Source organism: Silurus meridionalis, chromosome 5 (genome assembly GCF_014805685.1).
Source record: "Silurus meridionalis isolate SWU-2019-XX chromosome 5, ASM1480568v1, whole genome shotgun sequence".
Lineage (NCBI taxonomy): Eukaryota > Metazoa > Chordata > Actinopteri > Siluriformes > Siluridae > Silurus > Silurus meridionalis.
Window position 1 is genome coordinate 13,245,445 of NC_060888.1, and position 17,226 is coordinate 13,262,670.

The 17,226-nt window shown below is 39.4% G+C and overlaps 1 protein-coding gene across 1 annotated transcript; it reads left to right on the forward strand.

Annotated features, from left to right (window-relative positions):
- Positions 1–1,481: 1,481 nt before the first annotated feature.
- Positions 1,482–17,129, forward strand: xkrx (XK related X-linked). The gene is made up of 4 exons (XM_046849176.1): positions 1,482–1,874; positions 2,093–2,523; positions 12,828–13,096; positions 15,550–17,129. Exons 2-4 carry the CDS (start codon positions 2,126–2,128, stop codon positions 16,326–16,328), a joined length of 1,446 nt encoding a protein of 481 aa, XP_046705132.1. The 5' UTR covers positions 1,482–1,874; positions 2,093–2,125; the 3' UTR covers positions 16,329–17,129.
- The last annotated feature ends 97 nt before the right edge of the window (positions 17,130–17,226 follow it).

Below are 17,226 nucleotides of genomic sequence, written 5' to 3' on the forward strand. Positions count from 1 at the left end.
CATTGAAACTCTCTTCTTTGCATTCACAGCTTCACAGATGTTGGGGTCAGAGTGCAGGGTCAGCTGTGATATAGTGATGCAGGAGCAGATAAAGTAAAGGACCTTAGAGCACTTCTAAGGTTTTTTTGTCCAGTGGCCATGCTTACTATGCAATTTAATTTAATAGAGTGCAGTTTTCCAAACCTGGCCCTGGAGTACATCCTGTCCTGCACTTTAGTGTTTACCTTTCTTTAGTACAATAAATTCATTCACTGAAAAGCTGTTATGTGATTTGCTGAAATAGTTACATTAATTCAGGGAACATGGGCACTGTAGAAGCAGGGTTTGAAATCTATGTAGTAGAGTAATGTATACTATTATGCACCAAAACCTTTTACGAAAACAGACACTCCCAGACACAGAGCAGTGGCCATTAAACCACCACTGGGCCATTGTGTGTGGTAACAAGAGAAGACCAAAGGCAACAAAAGATGCAGTGCTACACTAATAGACCTCAAGATAATATTATATAAATAAATCACATGAAATACAAGCTCTTCTCTACAAGTCCTTAAATGATGTCACGTCCGCTAATAACGCCTAAGAACAAATATCTCTCTGACTGCATTCATTTACTGAGTGTGTATACTTGAGCTGGCATAGACTCCATAAATTTGTGTAAAATCTCATTATCCATTTTAAATTGCGCAAGGTGTTGGCTGAGACGAGATTAGACATGGGAAAATCTGACCTTTTGCAAACATCAGCTAACATCCCAATATCACAAATATTTTACTATCCCAAATTTGCTTACATTGAAATAGCAACCAAGAAATGGTGCAGAATCCTGAACAATAAAATATTCAAGATATTGAAGATTTACTATCTTTATGTCATTTTAAGTGACCAGAAGTGATCCAGAAATCTGACTGCTGCTAAATATGAGGGGTAAATGAAGAGACAAATAAGAGGTGAATCCTGCCACAGCAAAATTACAGCGCAGTCGTAGGAAAAAATGCATTTAGAGCAACAACAAGATGACAGGACAAGTTAGGAGTCATTACACAGTTTGGGAGGACCGGACATGTGCAGGTCTGGACATAGTCAAGCTGTTGCACAAGTACTTCCATATGGTGTACTGTACTGAGGAGAAGAAACCGACGATGGCCTTATGAGGTATTTATCACATGCACTCACTATGTGACTTTGTCAGAAGGTCTCTTGATGCACAAACATGTGCACATGATGGAAATCAGGTGAAGGAGTGGAATAGAACAGCCTTCCACTTGATTCTACTGATATTTGGAATCAAATTGAAGTGTTTTTTTTGTTCCTTTGACCTACCAAGCCACGTGGCTAGAAGTGAGCAGTGTGTTTTTATGACATGGCTACCAGTCTGAAAAAGTGTTAAATATAATTTTGTATTACAATATGTAAATAGAAATAGATCGAACAACATGCTGCTATAAGTCACGTCCAATGTTTTTATTTCGTCCTCATAGCTCTGGCTCTTCGGGGCGTTGCGTTGGCGCTTTAACCGGCGGGCGCAGGGACCCGCAGAAGCGTTCACGCAGCGCTCTAGCGCGCACACGCCCGTCAGGAAGACGCGCACCTGGTTGTGCTGATCATAAACAGCAGACGAACGAAATGGGTTTTGGGTGTTTAGCGCGTCGTTTCATGTGCGTGGTTTCCCTGGCGTGCGTTACTAAAGTACGCGGTTCGATTTGAAATGTTTTAACGGAGGGCGTCTCACTGGAACAACGCCTTGAGAGCGTGAAGACCCCGGACCACTGTGCAGTGAGGAGAAGGAGACGCGCTGGCACCAACGGGAAATATCCCCAGGCTGTTCAGGTCGTGTTTTGCTCGATCAACAAGAACTTCAGCCTGTAAACTTGGTAATGGAATTCTTTATTCGCAGCATGAACAGGATCGTGATTCCTGGTGAAATAAAGCCCAGCACACTTCTCTGTTACACTATGTAAAGCAAATACGCTGGAATATGGAGTTACGATCAAAGCCACGTGAACCAAATTAAAATAAATACATTTTACGGTCAGCACGAAGAGCGGTTGAGCAACCCTTCCCAGCGTTCTGTTTTTGTTTTCCCTTCCAGATTCCAATGTTATTGTTTTTTTTGTAAATCGAAATGAAAAGTAAACACGAGCACCATCCCGAGTCTGTGAACTCGCTGGGCTATACGAACAATATGGACGAGGCGGTGGAGGATGACATCTCTGAGATCGCACAGCACGCGGTCCCGAACGAGAACGAAGTCGTGCTGGTGATCAATCACAGCAAAATCCGTCCCCCGTTCAGTGTGCTGTGGGCGACTGTCCTCTACTGCGCCGAGTTCATCTGCGCCTCGGTGCTCTCCAGCATGTACCACACGAGCGACGACGTCATATGGATGGGCTTGACGATCACGTTTATCCTGGTGCCTTCTGTGCTAACTCAGCTGACCTTAACCTTTGTCCATCGGGATTTAGGGAGAGATCGTCCTCTTGTGCTCTTCATGCACCTGCTCCAGATGGGACCGATCATCAGGTAGAAACAGACACATACACCGGCATGTAGTCACGTGACCAACTTTTCTCATCTTTCCAAACTAGGCCGCCTGTATTCGCGGCGTGTCTCTCATTTTTATGAACTATCAGGCAAATTCAGTTCAGAGTAAAATTAAAGTTACAGAATAGATCAAGTGCATTGGCATCACTTCTATAGATTGGGGTCCGCCCACAGTTTTTCAGGGTCACGCGGGATCGATTAAACCTTAGAGTTCACTCCCAAAAACGTGTATAAATGATAAGAACAGTTAGATTATAGTGGTTGTGGTAGATGGTTAGTGGTTATACTATAGCGGTTATCTGAGAACACATATGTGCACGTGCCATTTGGTCACATGATTCATGTACCAGCTGCCGACGAACCCCGAACGTTCACGTGGTCTGTACAAGCCTTTTGCGAGTGGAGTTCACGCGAAGTCTGCAGTCTGTCCGTGACAGCGGTCTGCCAGGGGTTTCTGATGAGCACCGAAAAACTGTGTCACGGTTATAACAAGCGCAGACTGTATTTTTAGAGGCAGATGTCCTCTGTCCTAGGCAGAGGCTTGGGCCAAGTGTATTCTTATACAAGTAGAAGAATTTGAGTAACAGGGCTGATGCGAGTGGCTCCATCTGCTCTTTTGTTCTGGAAATGCTTGGATGAGCTTTTTCCCCAAAGCACATTACGACTGACTCCAGCTTTCATACTTTGATGATTCAGTATTGTCACTAGAAACGTTCTTAAAATGTTCGACCTTTTTATCGCCCTCTGCAGTGCCAGCTGTGTAACTGCTCCTGTAACACCTACAGGCGTGTTGAGTTCAGCAGAATGGCGCGGTACGGAAGGTTTGGGCATTAGGCGGTGCCTTTGCGTTCTTGTAGATACTTATAAGCTCTAATATATACAAGTATTTGTCTGAGCCTTAAATCGAGCCCAGTGCTCTTTTGAAGAACCTGATTGTCTGACTTGGTTTAGCGCATGCGCACACTCGCACATGGCAGGCTTAAATAGAATTCATTGCCATGTGCTGCTCAGACTGTGTCCAAGTTTGGTTAAAACGAGGACAGTCTGATCACACACTCTCACACTTGAAATGTGCATTATCTCGTTCTACTCTATTGTAGGCTATATGTATAATGATAAACTGGTCCAGTATGTGTTCTTCTTTACAGTACCAGCTTTCATGTTAGTTTCATTTTTAAACTTTGCATATGACTATATAATGCACATTGAACTCCAGTGAAGTCTGAGTGTAGAAATATTGCTTCAGAGGTCCTTAGTTATTACAAGCAGATGTTATGACTACAATTCATAGATGAAGATAGATTTGCTGAACATAGCCATGTGATTTTTCTTCTGGTAAGTTCTTGGCTAGTAGTTTAAACACAACTGACTAGACAATTCAAGGAGGTAGAGAGTAAAACTAGATCTATTCCACAAAAGAAAAAAAAAAAAAAACACATTATGCCAGTGCACTGGATGGCACATTCATAACAGGATGAATTATATTTATTAGTTGAACTGTTATTTAAAGCTGCAATAGTCGATTACTTTCTTTTTTTACTTCTTTCTTCCAATAACTTAGAAGAGTTATAGAACATAGTAAAAACATTGGCTAAAGTTTTTAATCGTACAGAAAACCAGTTTAGAAAAAAAGATGTCCAGTACAGAATGAGGTCTGTGTGTCTGTGAGTGTGTTCAGTTATTTTATTGATGCTGGTCACTTACAGGCAACCTAAAGTTCAGAGGTCGGCGCTTTATAAACATGGGTGTTAACCTGGAATCATAACTGTTAGAGACCTAATCTTGAAAAAAAAAACACTTTTAGTGCTTTTATAAATGAGTGTATGAGTGTAAACTTACTTTATACATATGAAGTGACATATTTATTTATTTTTCATCACTTTAATTAATTATAGACATAATTTATGCCTATTTTGATCGTTTTAGGTCGTTTTTAATTTTTTTTAAGTTCGACCCCTGAAAATATTAGATTGTGAATAAAGAAAAACACTTTTCACTTTTTACTATCATAACAAATATGTTCACATGTACCCAGTGTTCAATATGATTAAAAGAAAGAAAATATATGAAATGGTATTCTGTATTCCTACAGTAATCTCTAAATTACTATACAACCTGTCTGTTGTGATTTATAAATATAAAATAACTTTTCAGTAAACACATAAAGATTGTTTTGTGTTTTTTTTAAATGATAAAAACATTTCAGTTTCCCCCACTTAAATGGAGATCTTTTTTAGTAAGATTAGATTGACTGATGCAGTTAAGTTGCATGCATCAATACAACTTCCTAATTTCTTTTAGTGCAGAATGAGTTTCACAAATTCACCATCATAAAGTTGACATTAACTGAAAGTATCTGCCACCCAGAAACTAACATTTGGATTAGTTTCAACACATGCAAGGTAATGTTGATTAGTAAATTGTAGAAATTGAAACATGCCTTTGCTCTGTATTACAATAGTGTGATTTGTGGTTTGAGCTGCCTGAGAACGCTGTATGCAGGCCTTCTGTTTTTTCACACATCTGTGGCAATGACATGAGCACTGTACTTTATACGGTATTTCACAAAAGTGAGAACACCCCTCACAGTTCAACCATTTTAGTAGATCTTCTCAATCCACAATACTAGAAAGAAATTAAACTTCTATATATTTTAGAGTAGTCAACGTGCAACTTGTATAGCAGTACAGATTTACTGTCCTCTGAGAATATCTTAACATACAGCCATTATTGTCTGAATAACTGTCAACAAAAGTCAGTACACCCTAAGTGAACATGTCAAAACTGTGTCCAATCATGGCCATGGAATTCAAAGCTGCACAGGTTGTTGCTGGGATCCTCTTCCACTCCTCTATAATGACATCATGGAGCTGCTGGAGTTAGACAAAATATACTTTTATTGTCATTTCATAGTACAAATACACAGCAACAAAATGCAGTACAGCATCTACCAGAAGTACAAATAGTAGCAAGTGTGCAAATTGACAAGTGCAGATAAACATGGAAGTATATGTACAGCAATTAAATAAAAACGCTATTGCAGTAAAAAAAATGTGCAGACACTGTTGAAAAAAGTACAAGTAGAAGAGGCTTTCTTCTGGGACGACAGCCATGCAAACTGACTTGTATGGTCTAAGCACTGACAAGCCGACCTTCCGCTTTTGCAACCTCTAAAGCAATGCTGGCAGCACTCATGCTTCTGTTTTTTGAAGCCAGCTTTAGCACCTGGAAAGAAATCTTTTCAATGGAAACCCCTAGTCTTGGATTTGGATGTTGGTACTCAATAACAGCTTTTCACACTCTAGTTTGTTTCTTCAAACATTCAGCTGAAATGCTTTGCTCATGCCTTTTGCAAAACTTTGTGCGTACTTCTCTCTCTGCTAAATATTTTTTTCTGACCTTGTGATCCACTTCATCCCAGAGCAATAAAATAGTATTTATGTGTGGTGACTGGGCAGGCCATTCCATTATGTTCAGCACTCCAAACAACTGTCTCTCTAAAATATGCTTACATATGCTTCGGGTCATTCTCTTGCTGTATGGTGTAGTTGGCTCCAGTTAGTCGCAGTCCAGCTGGAATTGCATGGCATTGATCTATGAAATTGAAGCCATGTTGGTTCATTTTTCCTTTCACCCAGAATAATTCTCCAACCTTCCCTGCTCTCAAACAAACCCAAACCATTAGCTTTCACTTCATGTTTGATTGTGGCTGTGAGGCAGTCTTAATAGCATCCTTTCTCCTTTTCTCTGTCTAAAGCTCCTCTCTTAGAGACAAAATTATAAAATTTCAATTCATCAGTTCACAGACCATTTTCCCATTAATTCACTGTCCAATTCTTGGTTGTCTTTGCCTTTTATCTAGTTGATGCACAGAACCAAAAGGGACCTGCACGTGCATCAAAAACAATACAAGTCTAGGTATTTCCAAACTTTTGACAAGCATACATATATGTATGTATAACGCTTATAGCAATTTCAGCTGAAATTTAATATAACCTTGCTATATATAAAGATCATGAGAGCAAAACCACATTTTAACTGATTCAGCTAACACCATCCATTCAGTACACTCGACTGGGGATAAGCTGAATGTTAGCATCTGCCTGCCTTTATACAGATCTCTATAACTCACTGCTCTAACAAGGAGAGTACTCTTGATGTGGTAAAACGATAAAGTCACTCAGGATAAATCTAGTTGTCATTAAGCTCCAAAGACTATAAATCTGCCCCTGCTGAATGGTGATGCTAATCTGGGAGCTCGGTTACAGGCTTCGACAGACAGGCGTTAGCTAGCTCTGAAAAAATGTGCTGTCTGAAATGTAACACAATTAATTGAAGTTGCTTGTTCTGTACTGAGAGCGCCAGTGTTCCTTACTATTGTGCACGTCTCTTGACGTTAACACTAACGAACTTTAATAATTTTAGATTAAATTTTCTTTGCGTCACTGGAGGTCATGGTACTGGAGCTTTGTGAACATAGGTGGGAATTGGAAAAAGTGTGTGTGTGTGTGTGTGTGTGCAAATGCAAATGTTGAATGCCTCCATTATCAGAAATGACTCACTAATCCAAAACTTTAGCTACAAATCTTACATTTTCTTTGTGCTGACAGACTTCTCCCAGGCTGCTAAACAGATCCTGTTTTACAAAGTAATTATTACTGGTACTAGAACAGCATCTGGATGACATAATGCTACATCATCACCTGTATCCTGTTACATATGTTTGGACCAACAGAGCAACAAAAAGAACTGGCCACATGGATCCTGACCATGTTCAGCTTTAGGCATGAGTCATTAAAGACACAGTTGTGTTGGTGTAATACCAAAGGTATACATGCATGTTTTTTTCACTTGTGGTTTTCCTTCAGAATTGGATTTGATATGCTGTTCTTCCAGTTTTGTTCACACCCTGCACTTAGTCCACACACTGAAATGTTTTTTTATTTTTATTTATTTATTTTTTTTTTATTTCCACTGAAAGGAGATTTATGAAATGAGATTTATGATGACTCATCAGGCTGATAATCACTATGACTAGCAGCTACAGTAATCACACCGAGTATAATAATATGTATAAAGTTTGGTGAGAATGTTTAGCCAGCTGTTAGTCATGTACTTACTGCACCGCCTCACCTGCTACGTACACACAAATTATTTGGGATCAGCATACAAAAAAAAAAAAAGGTTGATGCATTAGGACAAATTTATAGATTTAGAAGTGTCTTCCTTCATGTTGCATGTAACATTGGGGTGTACACTTGTGTGGGGTCAATTAACCAGACCTGTGTTTACATAAGCAGGAATGAAATAATCAGTCTCAGAGCCAGAAACGAAGAGTCTCATGTTTATATTAAAGCTTTTTTTTTTTAAAAAGATTGTGATCAATTAAGTCAATTGGTACTTAAAGCACTTCTGAATCATTTTCACTCATGTACTTATCAGTATCAGTTCATGTGCCAACAAGTGGCAAAATATAGTCTTGGATTGAGTTACTCATGTAGATCATGTCTGACACCTAAGAACCCGTAGCAACACTGGTACTGCAGCTGTGCAAACAACAGGAGAGTGTCATTTGATTGAATCTTAATTTATGTTGTATTTTATAGGTGGTTTAGAGCAGCCATAACACATAACACAATCTCCTACATAACACATAACACATAACACAATCTCCTGCCTGTTAAGTCTTGCACTATTAAACTCTGAATTACAGCCACTCCCATCCCTACGACTTCATCTTGGGTCATTAAAGTAGCTAAAACGTCTCTAAATACAACTCCTGGATGACTGTAAATATAAATGAAATTGTACCTATAGTTATAATAGTTGTCGTAGAGCTGGATATCTTTCTTTACCAGTTCTTAAAGAAGTAGCTTATGGGTAAAGACTTCCAATGATTGGTGAAGACCTACCTCTTCCTAAAACACTTAAACCAGAGCTGCTTCCCTGTTTTGTTTTCTGTATTTGTATATTTAAAAAAACTGTGCTGTAATTCCTCCTAGTTTTAGGCTGATGGTATCTAAAGTCTGCAAGCTAGTGAACCAGTGTTGATCTGTTCATTGACTGAGACTTCAAAGCACTTTTGTACATTGCTCTGGTAAAGCGTGTATGCTAAATGCCATGAATATAAACGTAAAGACGGCGGCTGCACCTTCCTTAAACACGTAGTTATTCGCTCATGTCATTTAGACTGGCAACCCAGGACTTCTCTGCTATCAGTCACTGTTGCACCTGTTCCAGTGCCTCTCCCATCTACGGCTGACAAAGGATACTTTTATTATTCAAGGTTGTACAATTGAAGGCAGGTCAGGCAGCATACACGAGAGACAAACAAATGAAAACAAATTATGCAAACAGCAACTCCACCATCTAGTTGCATTCAAAGCAGCCAGTATGAAAAGCACTGACTTGAAGACGACCTGGGAATAAATCCATCAACACCGACTTCTTTCTTAGGTTTATACTTGTTCACCTTCGGGATATTTAAAGATGTGTTGTCGGTCCACATGACGCATTGTGGGTGTGAACTGCGAAATTGACAATTTAATTCAATATAAATCGTTTTTTTTTTATTCAGTAAAACCCTATAACCATGGTGTGAACACTAATATTTATACGCTCAACAGACACAATGCAAGTGTCTAAATCTACATTACAGTACCCGTTATCATTATAACCAAATAATATCATCTTCTGACAGAGAGAACTGATGTATGAGAACTATGCCTAAATCATGTACGTAATTCAGTCTTCCATTCTCCTGCACATTAAACCTTTTAAGGAGAGAGATTTGTATTGTTGCAGGCACACAATGAGGGAACCCCTACTCTTGGAAACTCTTGAACTCTGAGGTTATGCTCGGAGTCTCTCTAAATAATGTTTCTGTAGATGATCAAGATTCTTTCATATAATTTGGTTTGGATTGTAGCATTATGCCTGCTATCTTTTGAGGATTTATGATCTTCTTTGAGGAATGAACATTGCTCATGTAGTCTTAAGCTCTGAGCCAAAACCATCAGTTACTCTTTGAAGGTCCGGAGTCTGAAATATACATTTTCTCTCGATATCTGTGTTGGTGAGTGGTGGACAGTACCAAAGTAGATGTAGTTCTATACTGTACTTGAGTAGCATTTTCACTTATCTGCAATTTACTGAAGTTTTAGCATTTCGGGAGACTTTAACATCACAATGTTACAAAGTCAAATGCATTCCTGAGTCTAACTCGCCACAACACCCGAGACCTTGTTTACAAGATTTAATAATAGTTTAAAAGAAGGTTTAGGTTTATGAAAAATTTAAGAGATATCAGTGTTTAACTCGTTCATATCATTCTATTAATAGATTGGTGTGCTAAGAGTAACATTTAGAGTCTTTTCACATAAACTGATTTTATTACCGTAATTTCCGGACTATTAAGGGCACCCAAATATAAGCTGCACCCACTGAATTTGACAAAGATTTTTATTTTTAACATAAATAAGCTGCACCTGTCTATAAGCCGCAGGTGTCTACATTGAAACTAATGAACTTTAAACAGGCTTTAATGAAAGACAGTGTCTGGTACACGGTGTAACGGGTGAAATATGTTGTGGCTCCTTTAATAGCAGAGCGGCATTTTGGGAATAGCCTGGCGCGGTTTTTCCGGTATTACTGCATGTGTGCAAGACCGAGGAATATGTTTTTTTATTATTTTCTGATGCTCGTTTCTAAGTTTCTTTGACTAACCGTAACGCTGTTGCCAAGAAAAATAAAAAAAGCACGAGTTTTGGAAACCTGTCTGTGCTTATGATTTCTGTTGCAACTGGAGTTAGCGAGTTATCCCATGACCCTGACTCAACGCGTTACAACGACTTGTATCTAAACAGTAGCCTACCAAGAAAGTCATTGTTCACTGTCTTCCTCCTTCCTTTCACAAGTATTTCTCTTGAGAGTTTATCTTTTGGCATCGTCGTGCGTTTAAAAATCACCATTGGTGAAGCTTTTCTCCCGATGCCGTGCAGCTCAGAACACAGGTGAAGTGCGTTTTTTTCATGCCCGGTTGTTTTCAGTGTGACGAATGATTCATCTTTCCTGTAGACAGTCCGAGTGAGCGGCAGGTCAAACGTCAGAGGAACCTCATCCATATTTATGATGTGGTGCGGCCCGATTCAGTGGGAGAGCATCTGATTTAATATAAAGAGTTTCATTGGTTCACCTTAACCCGTTCATCTATTTCATTAGTCTAATGTTTGGTGCTCAGTTTTTTGGCATGAAGTTTGTGAAACCGGGAAAAACCCAGGAAAAATCCATAAATAGGCCGCTTCATTGTTTAAGCCACAGGGTTTGAAGCGTGGGGAAAAAGTAGCGGCTTATAGTCATGGTAAGTAAGAGTCTTGTGACAAAAATGATAATCGGAACATTTTAGCCATAATAAATCAGTACTTTGGATACTTTAGTATATTTGAAGGCAAACACTTTTATACTTTCACTCAAATGAAAGTTTAAAGGGAGCACTTTTACTGTAGTGATATTTTACTGACTGAAGCTCTACTTTTTCTCAGGAACATGGTTCGTGTACTGGTGTTGGTGGGTTTTTGTCTGCTTTGAAAATGTGTTCAGCATTTTTGATGAAGTTCCAGACAGCATGTGAATGAATGTTCCAGATCTATGGTAACTGTAAACAGTGCAAAAGGCTGCTTGTGCATTTGCCTGTTCTTTGGTTTTGTTCATTTTACGGTTTGTGAAAACTACTTTAGTGAATCGGGGCGGGATTTTTGTCATGCCTATTTTTAAACTTGGCAAGGGAATTTTGTTTTATCAGTTATGGACCATTGCATTCAAACCGTTTGCTACCGAAACAAGTTATCAGCCGAGAGTGGAGTTTATTTTTGTGAGATAAGATGCCTGTGTATGCCTGGACTTGTTTTTTTAAGCATGTACAGTAATCTTGAGATCAGCAGAATGTTTTAGTAGTTTGTGTAATTTCATTTCATCATTTTATAGTACAAACAAAAGCAATTTTTTTGAAGTAAATATTAGAAATGAATATCACTGCTATATAAAATTGTGTGGTTTGAGCATTAAAAGTCAGCTGAGTGTTTAAATGTGTTTAGTCTTATGGAGCAGCTGCACAGTGACACAGACACTGGAATGTTCTGTTCTTCCAGCAGGACTGAGATGTTCTTGATTGACAAATATTGTCAAATATTGCATGTAAAGATTTTGCAGATTTCTCTCACCGTGTCATAAGCAGTTGCTTTTTCTAATAAGAGCAGAGGATGTTCAGAATGAAGAACTAATGCAAAGTAAAGCTAAAGATTTCGCTATCTGACTCTGGTATCTGTCTGCTCTTGCTTATTAGAGATCTCATTAGAAGTCTGTGGAGCCAGAAAGCGTCGAGCCTTCTCTGTGGTATTAGTTCTCAGCTCACACAGCTGAGTAAAAGGCAGTTTGTATATCTTCACTTTTTCAGGCAATTGATTCCTGGCACTTGTAGCAACTGACTCCTGATAGATTAAACACGTGTCCTCTGAAGTCAAGGAATAAAATATGTATATTGTCATACATTTTTCTGCATTTTCTATTTTTTTTCTTCTTTTTTCCTTCAAGTCTCCAGCTAAAAGCCAAAAGTGTCAAATGAACACTTGGTGTTTGGTGCAGTGAGAGCAGGGAGTCTGGATGAGTTGCATTAGTTTTTATGTCATAGCAACATCTAGTGTTCAAACTAGGAAACACTTCTTGATAATGGGTTTCATTTTATTCTAAATAGAAAAATACTAGCATGGTGACTAGACACACATTCTTCTGTTATGAGAATCTTAATTAATTACCTGCATCCTGATATTACTTGTGATTTCACAAGACTCTTATCATAACTTTTTTTAAATCTATTATTTTTTATCCTTTGTCAGAAACGTTCTAAAGATACATTCACCGACGCAGTGGCGCAGCGTAAAAGCAAATAGAGACTTTTTAATTTTGGATGAGATTTTAAATTGAGATTAGCGACAACAACCACTAGTGATAAAACTTGGGTGTGTCCAGCAACTTCTTTTAGCAAATATAAAGTGACTTCATACAGACATTAGAGCTCATGGCCTTTCACTGGATTTGTGGTCAAAAATCTAATGTTAGTTTTTTCCACCCTTCCATATATGTTACTGTGGCAACCAGTAGGAACACCTACTGGTGATTAAAATTGGTGCATGTGTAAATGTAGCATCATGTTACCCCTATAGGTTTTCATATATTTTTTATCTACAAGTTGCACACTTGATCAGACCTTCTATGTTTCTACTTTCCAGGTGTGTAGAAGCTTTGGTAGTTTACTTCAAGGCAGGCAGGCAAGAGGAGCCATATGTCACCATCACGAGAAAGATGAAACTAAAAAACGGAAAAGCCGTCGGCTCTCCAATGGAATGGGAGATTGGTCATTCGGAGCGCAAGCTGGCCGTCCACCGTGATGCCTTCAAACGCACAGCCGTCATCCAGGCTTTCCTTGGTTCCACACCTCAGCTCACTCTCCAGCTGTATGCTGCCATTCAGGAGAAATACATCCTCCTGCCTGCTAGAGGCAAGTTATTTTTATATATTTTATATATATATATATATATATATATATATATATATATATATATACATACATATGTATCTATATGTGTATATGTAAGGGGTGAATCGGTACACAAAAACACGGTTCGGTATGTACCTCAGTTTTAAAGTCACAATTCAGTTACATTTTGGTACAGTTAGGGGATGAAATGAAAAAACTTTAATTAAATATTTCACATTTGTTAGATGCCATTCGGTAATACAGGGGTGTGTGTGTGTGGGTGTGTGGGTGTGTGGGTGTGTGTTTTATATTTAATATTTAATTTTCTCACGATCGGATTATTGTGCAACTTCCGAGCTGCGAGAGACCGAGCTGGGAAGGATGTGCTGCAAGTTAGAGCAATAAAAGATTCAGATGGAAATGTGTTGACTAGTGAGGAGAGTGTGTTGAGAAGATGGAGGGAGTATTTTAAGCAGCTGATGAATGAGGAAAATGAGAGAGCGAGAGAAGGTTGGATGGTGTGGAGATGGTGAAGCAGAAAGTGGATAGGATTAGTAAGGAGGAGGTAAGAGCAGCGATTAAGAGGATGAAGAGTGGAAAGTCGGTTGGACCAGATGACATACCAGTAGAAGCATGAAGATGTTTAGATGAGATGGCAGTGGAGTTTTTAACAAAACTGTTTAACAGGGTTCTGGAAGGTGAGAGGATGCCTGAGGAATGGAGAAGGAGTGTGCTGGTACCGATCTTCAAGAAAAAGGGAAACGTGCAGGCCTGCAGTAACTACAGGGGAATTAAGTTGATCAGTCACACCATGAAGTTATGGGAAAGAGTAGTGGAAGCCAGACTGAGAGAAGAGGTGACCATCTGTGAGCAACAGTATGGTTTCATGCCAAGGAAGAGCACCACAGACGCATTATTTGCTTTGAGGATGTTGATGGAGAAGTATAGAGAAGGTCAGAAGGAGTTGCATTTTGTGTTTGTGGATTTAGAGAAAGCGTATGACAGGGTGCCGATAGAGAAGTTGTGGTATTGTATGAGGAAGTCAGGTGTGTCAGAGAAGTATTTGAGGGTGGTGCAGGACATGTATGAGGACAAGCAATAAAAAAGCAGTAAAGTGTGCAGTAGGAACGACAGACTGGTTTCAGGTGGAGGTTGGATTGCATCAAGGATCAGCTCTAAGCCCAATCCTGTTTGCAGTGGTGATGGACAGATTGACAGACAAGGTCAGACAGGAGTCTCCATGGACCATGATGTTTGCAGATGATATTGTGATTTGTGGTGGGAGTAGGGAGCAGGATGAGAAGAGCCTGGAGAGGTGGAGATATGCGCTGGAGAGAAGGGGAATAAAAGTCAGTAGTAGTAAGACAGAGTACATGTGTGTGAATAAGACAGTGGAGTGGAGTGGTGCGGTTGCAGGGAGAAGAGGTGGAGAAGGTGGAGGAGTTCAGGTACCTGGGGACTTAAATGCAAAGTAATGGAGAGCGTGTTAGAGAAGTGAAGAAAAGAGTCCAGGCAGGGTGGAGAAAAGTGATAGCAGGAGTGATTTGTGATAGAAGGGTATCTGCAAGAGTGTAAGGGAATGTTTAGAGGACTGTGGTGAGACCTGCGATGTTGTATGGATTAGAGACAGTGGCATCGACTAAAAGAGAGGATGTGGAGCTGGAGGTAGCAGAGCTGAAGATGTTGAGATTTCCATTGGGAGTGATGAGGACAGGATTAGAAATAAGTTTTTTAGAGGGACAGTGCATGTAGGACGTTTTGGGGACAAAGTGAGAGAAGCTCCATTGAGAAGGTTTGGACATGTGATATAATTTACGATATGATCTAAGATAATGATCTACTTGATTCATTCACTTCCTCAATATATGAAATTGTCACGAATTTCTCTTAAAAGGAGATTTTAAAAATGCACACCGAGTGCGAGGTGGCGACTAAACAAACTTACGGTCCGCCACTTAATACGAACCTAAGGGAACTATGTTCTGCACAAAAAATGATTGTAATCAGTCCACGTGTGTGCCGAACCAAAAGCTCTATACTGAAAGATTTCGGTATGAATACATGTACCGTTACACACGTACAATATATACTGTTTGTGTGTGTGTGTGTGTGTGTGTGTGTGTGTGTGTGTGAGTGCGTGCGTGTAAATATAAAACGTATTTAACAGATTGTCCAAAAAAGACATTTTGATTTATGATCTATCTCTTTTTATCTGATTTGGTTTTGATATTTAGAGATTTACTTTATGGCATTATCATGAAATAGTAAAATAAATAATTGAATTCAGCTATGATTCTTAGTGTATTATTTTATTGATGCTATTCATTTGTTTTCCCATGGCAAAACAAATGGCTTAAAGGTTTGCAGTAAGAATAAAGTAAGGATAGACTGGAAATAGTTTTGGAAATGCTAATATTTATAGAAACAAAATGAATATTCATATATTTTGCACTAAATTGCTTCTGTTTTTTCAGTTACCTTAATGATCATCTCCCTGATATCAATCACATACGGAGCACTGGTGTGCAGTGTGTTGGCGATCCAGATCCGTTATGATGAATACAAAGTGAACATGAAAGTTGGTACATATTTGTGCATGGTGCTGTGGCGTGGTTTGGAGATCGCCACTCGTGTCACCACACTGGTACTCTTCAGCACAGCTCTAACCTACTGGGTGATTCTCGTGGGACTGGGAAACCTGCTCATTTTCTTTTTCCAGCCGTGGGTGGAGTTCTGGGCACGGAAAGCCTCACTGCCTGAAAACGTTGATAAGAACCTGAGTAAGCTGGGCACGTGTGTAGTGCTGTTCCTGGTTACGCTGCTTTATGCCTGCATCAACATATTCTGCTGGTCAGCTGTGCAGTTGAACCTGGCGGAGCAGGAACTGATAGAGAAACAGCCTCGCTGGAGTCGCCTGGCTTTATACTATACACTGCGCTTCTTTGAAAACGTTGGACTTATTGTTGCCTGGTACTTCTTTAAATCGGACTTCTACGAGTATATATGTGCACCGTTGCTAGCTGTGCAACTGATCGTGTGCTATGGCCTCGCTGTGCTCTTCATGTTGCTATTCTACCAGTTTTGCCACCCGGCACGCAAACTGTTCAAGCACAATGTAGAAGACTGCCTGCAATGTGCTTGCTGCTGGAGAAAAGAGCACACACTGGTTCCACAGGTCCCACCAATCCCAGACCCTTCGACTCTGCTGGGGGCACGGGAAACAGATATATTGGAGGACATGGAGGCAGCTTGACCTTCCCCTGTAATTTATTTGATCAGATTTGCCCCTCCCAGGCCTTGCATATTTGCACGAATCCATGATCAGGAACATCATGTGAGCCTTGATAAGGGCAGTGGGAGCTATACAGAGACTGCTGCAGTTCATGTAAAGAATAAATCTTATGTGATTCCAAGAGTATCCTCTGCATGACTATTTTGATTTGCCTTGAAATGGCCTTGAACAAAAAAAAAAATAAAGCTTCACTGCTGTAATTTTAGACTTTCACTACTGTGGTGCGCATTGGCAGGGGATGAGATTGTAGTGAGCTGGGGTTTTTTTTGGCTGCTAAATACCAAAGAATGTTGCAAAGAATGAAATGATTCACAAAGACAGCCAAAGCAAATGGCTGAAATGTCAATGCTTAGCCCAGGTATGTTGGAAAAAGGCCAGATGTCTGTTTCAAGAATGGAGTATATGTGATCATTTGGGGGCATCCCCTGCTTTATTTAAAAACACAAGCCAGCCATTCATTCCCCTCAAGTGCACTTTGAAACTTATGAAGCATATCGCAGAGATAAGTGAAAATGATTGCCTTCCTCAATAACTTACAGGAAAACACTTTGGGCACGAGCGTTTACCTCAGTTTTAATTAGCTGTAGGTTTCCTGCAAAAGTACGACCACAAAGATGTGTTTAAGTGGCGAAAAAAAAAAAACTACAGAGTTAACGTTGTGAGGATGTTTTGTTGTTTTGGCTTGTTTTGTGCCTGGATTTTGTGCCTCTGCTAAATGTAACTTGAATATAATAATGATAATAAAATATTTTGAATGTCTAATTTGAATGGCTTTTATTTACAAAAATGTGTTTCTTATATTTATTAACAAAATAGTTAGTGTGAAAATAGTAAAATGTGACTTTTTTTTTCTTTTTTG

Excerpts from the sequence above, each read along its gene's own strand:
- xkrx (XM_046849176.1), top strand. The coding sequence starts at position 2,126 with ATGAAAAGTAAACACGAGCACCATCCCGAGTCTGTGAACTCGCTGGGC. Across the intron at positions 2,524-12,827 it reads CAGATGGGACCGATCATCAG|GTGTGTAGAAGCTTTGGTAG; the intron begins GTAGAAACAGAC and ends TCTACTTTCCAG. Across the intron at positions 13,097-15,549 it reads CATCCTCCTGCCTGCTAGAG|TTACCTTAATGATCATCTCC; the intron begins GCAAGTTATTTT and ends CTGTTTTTTCAG.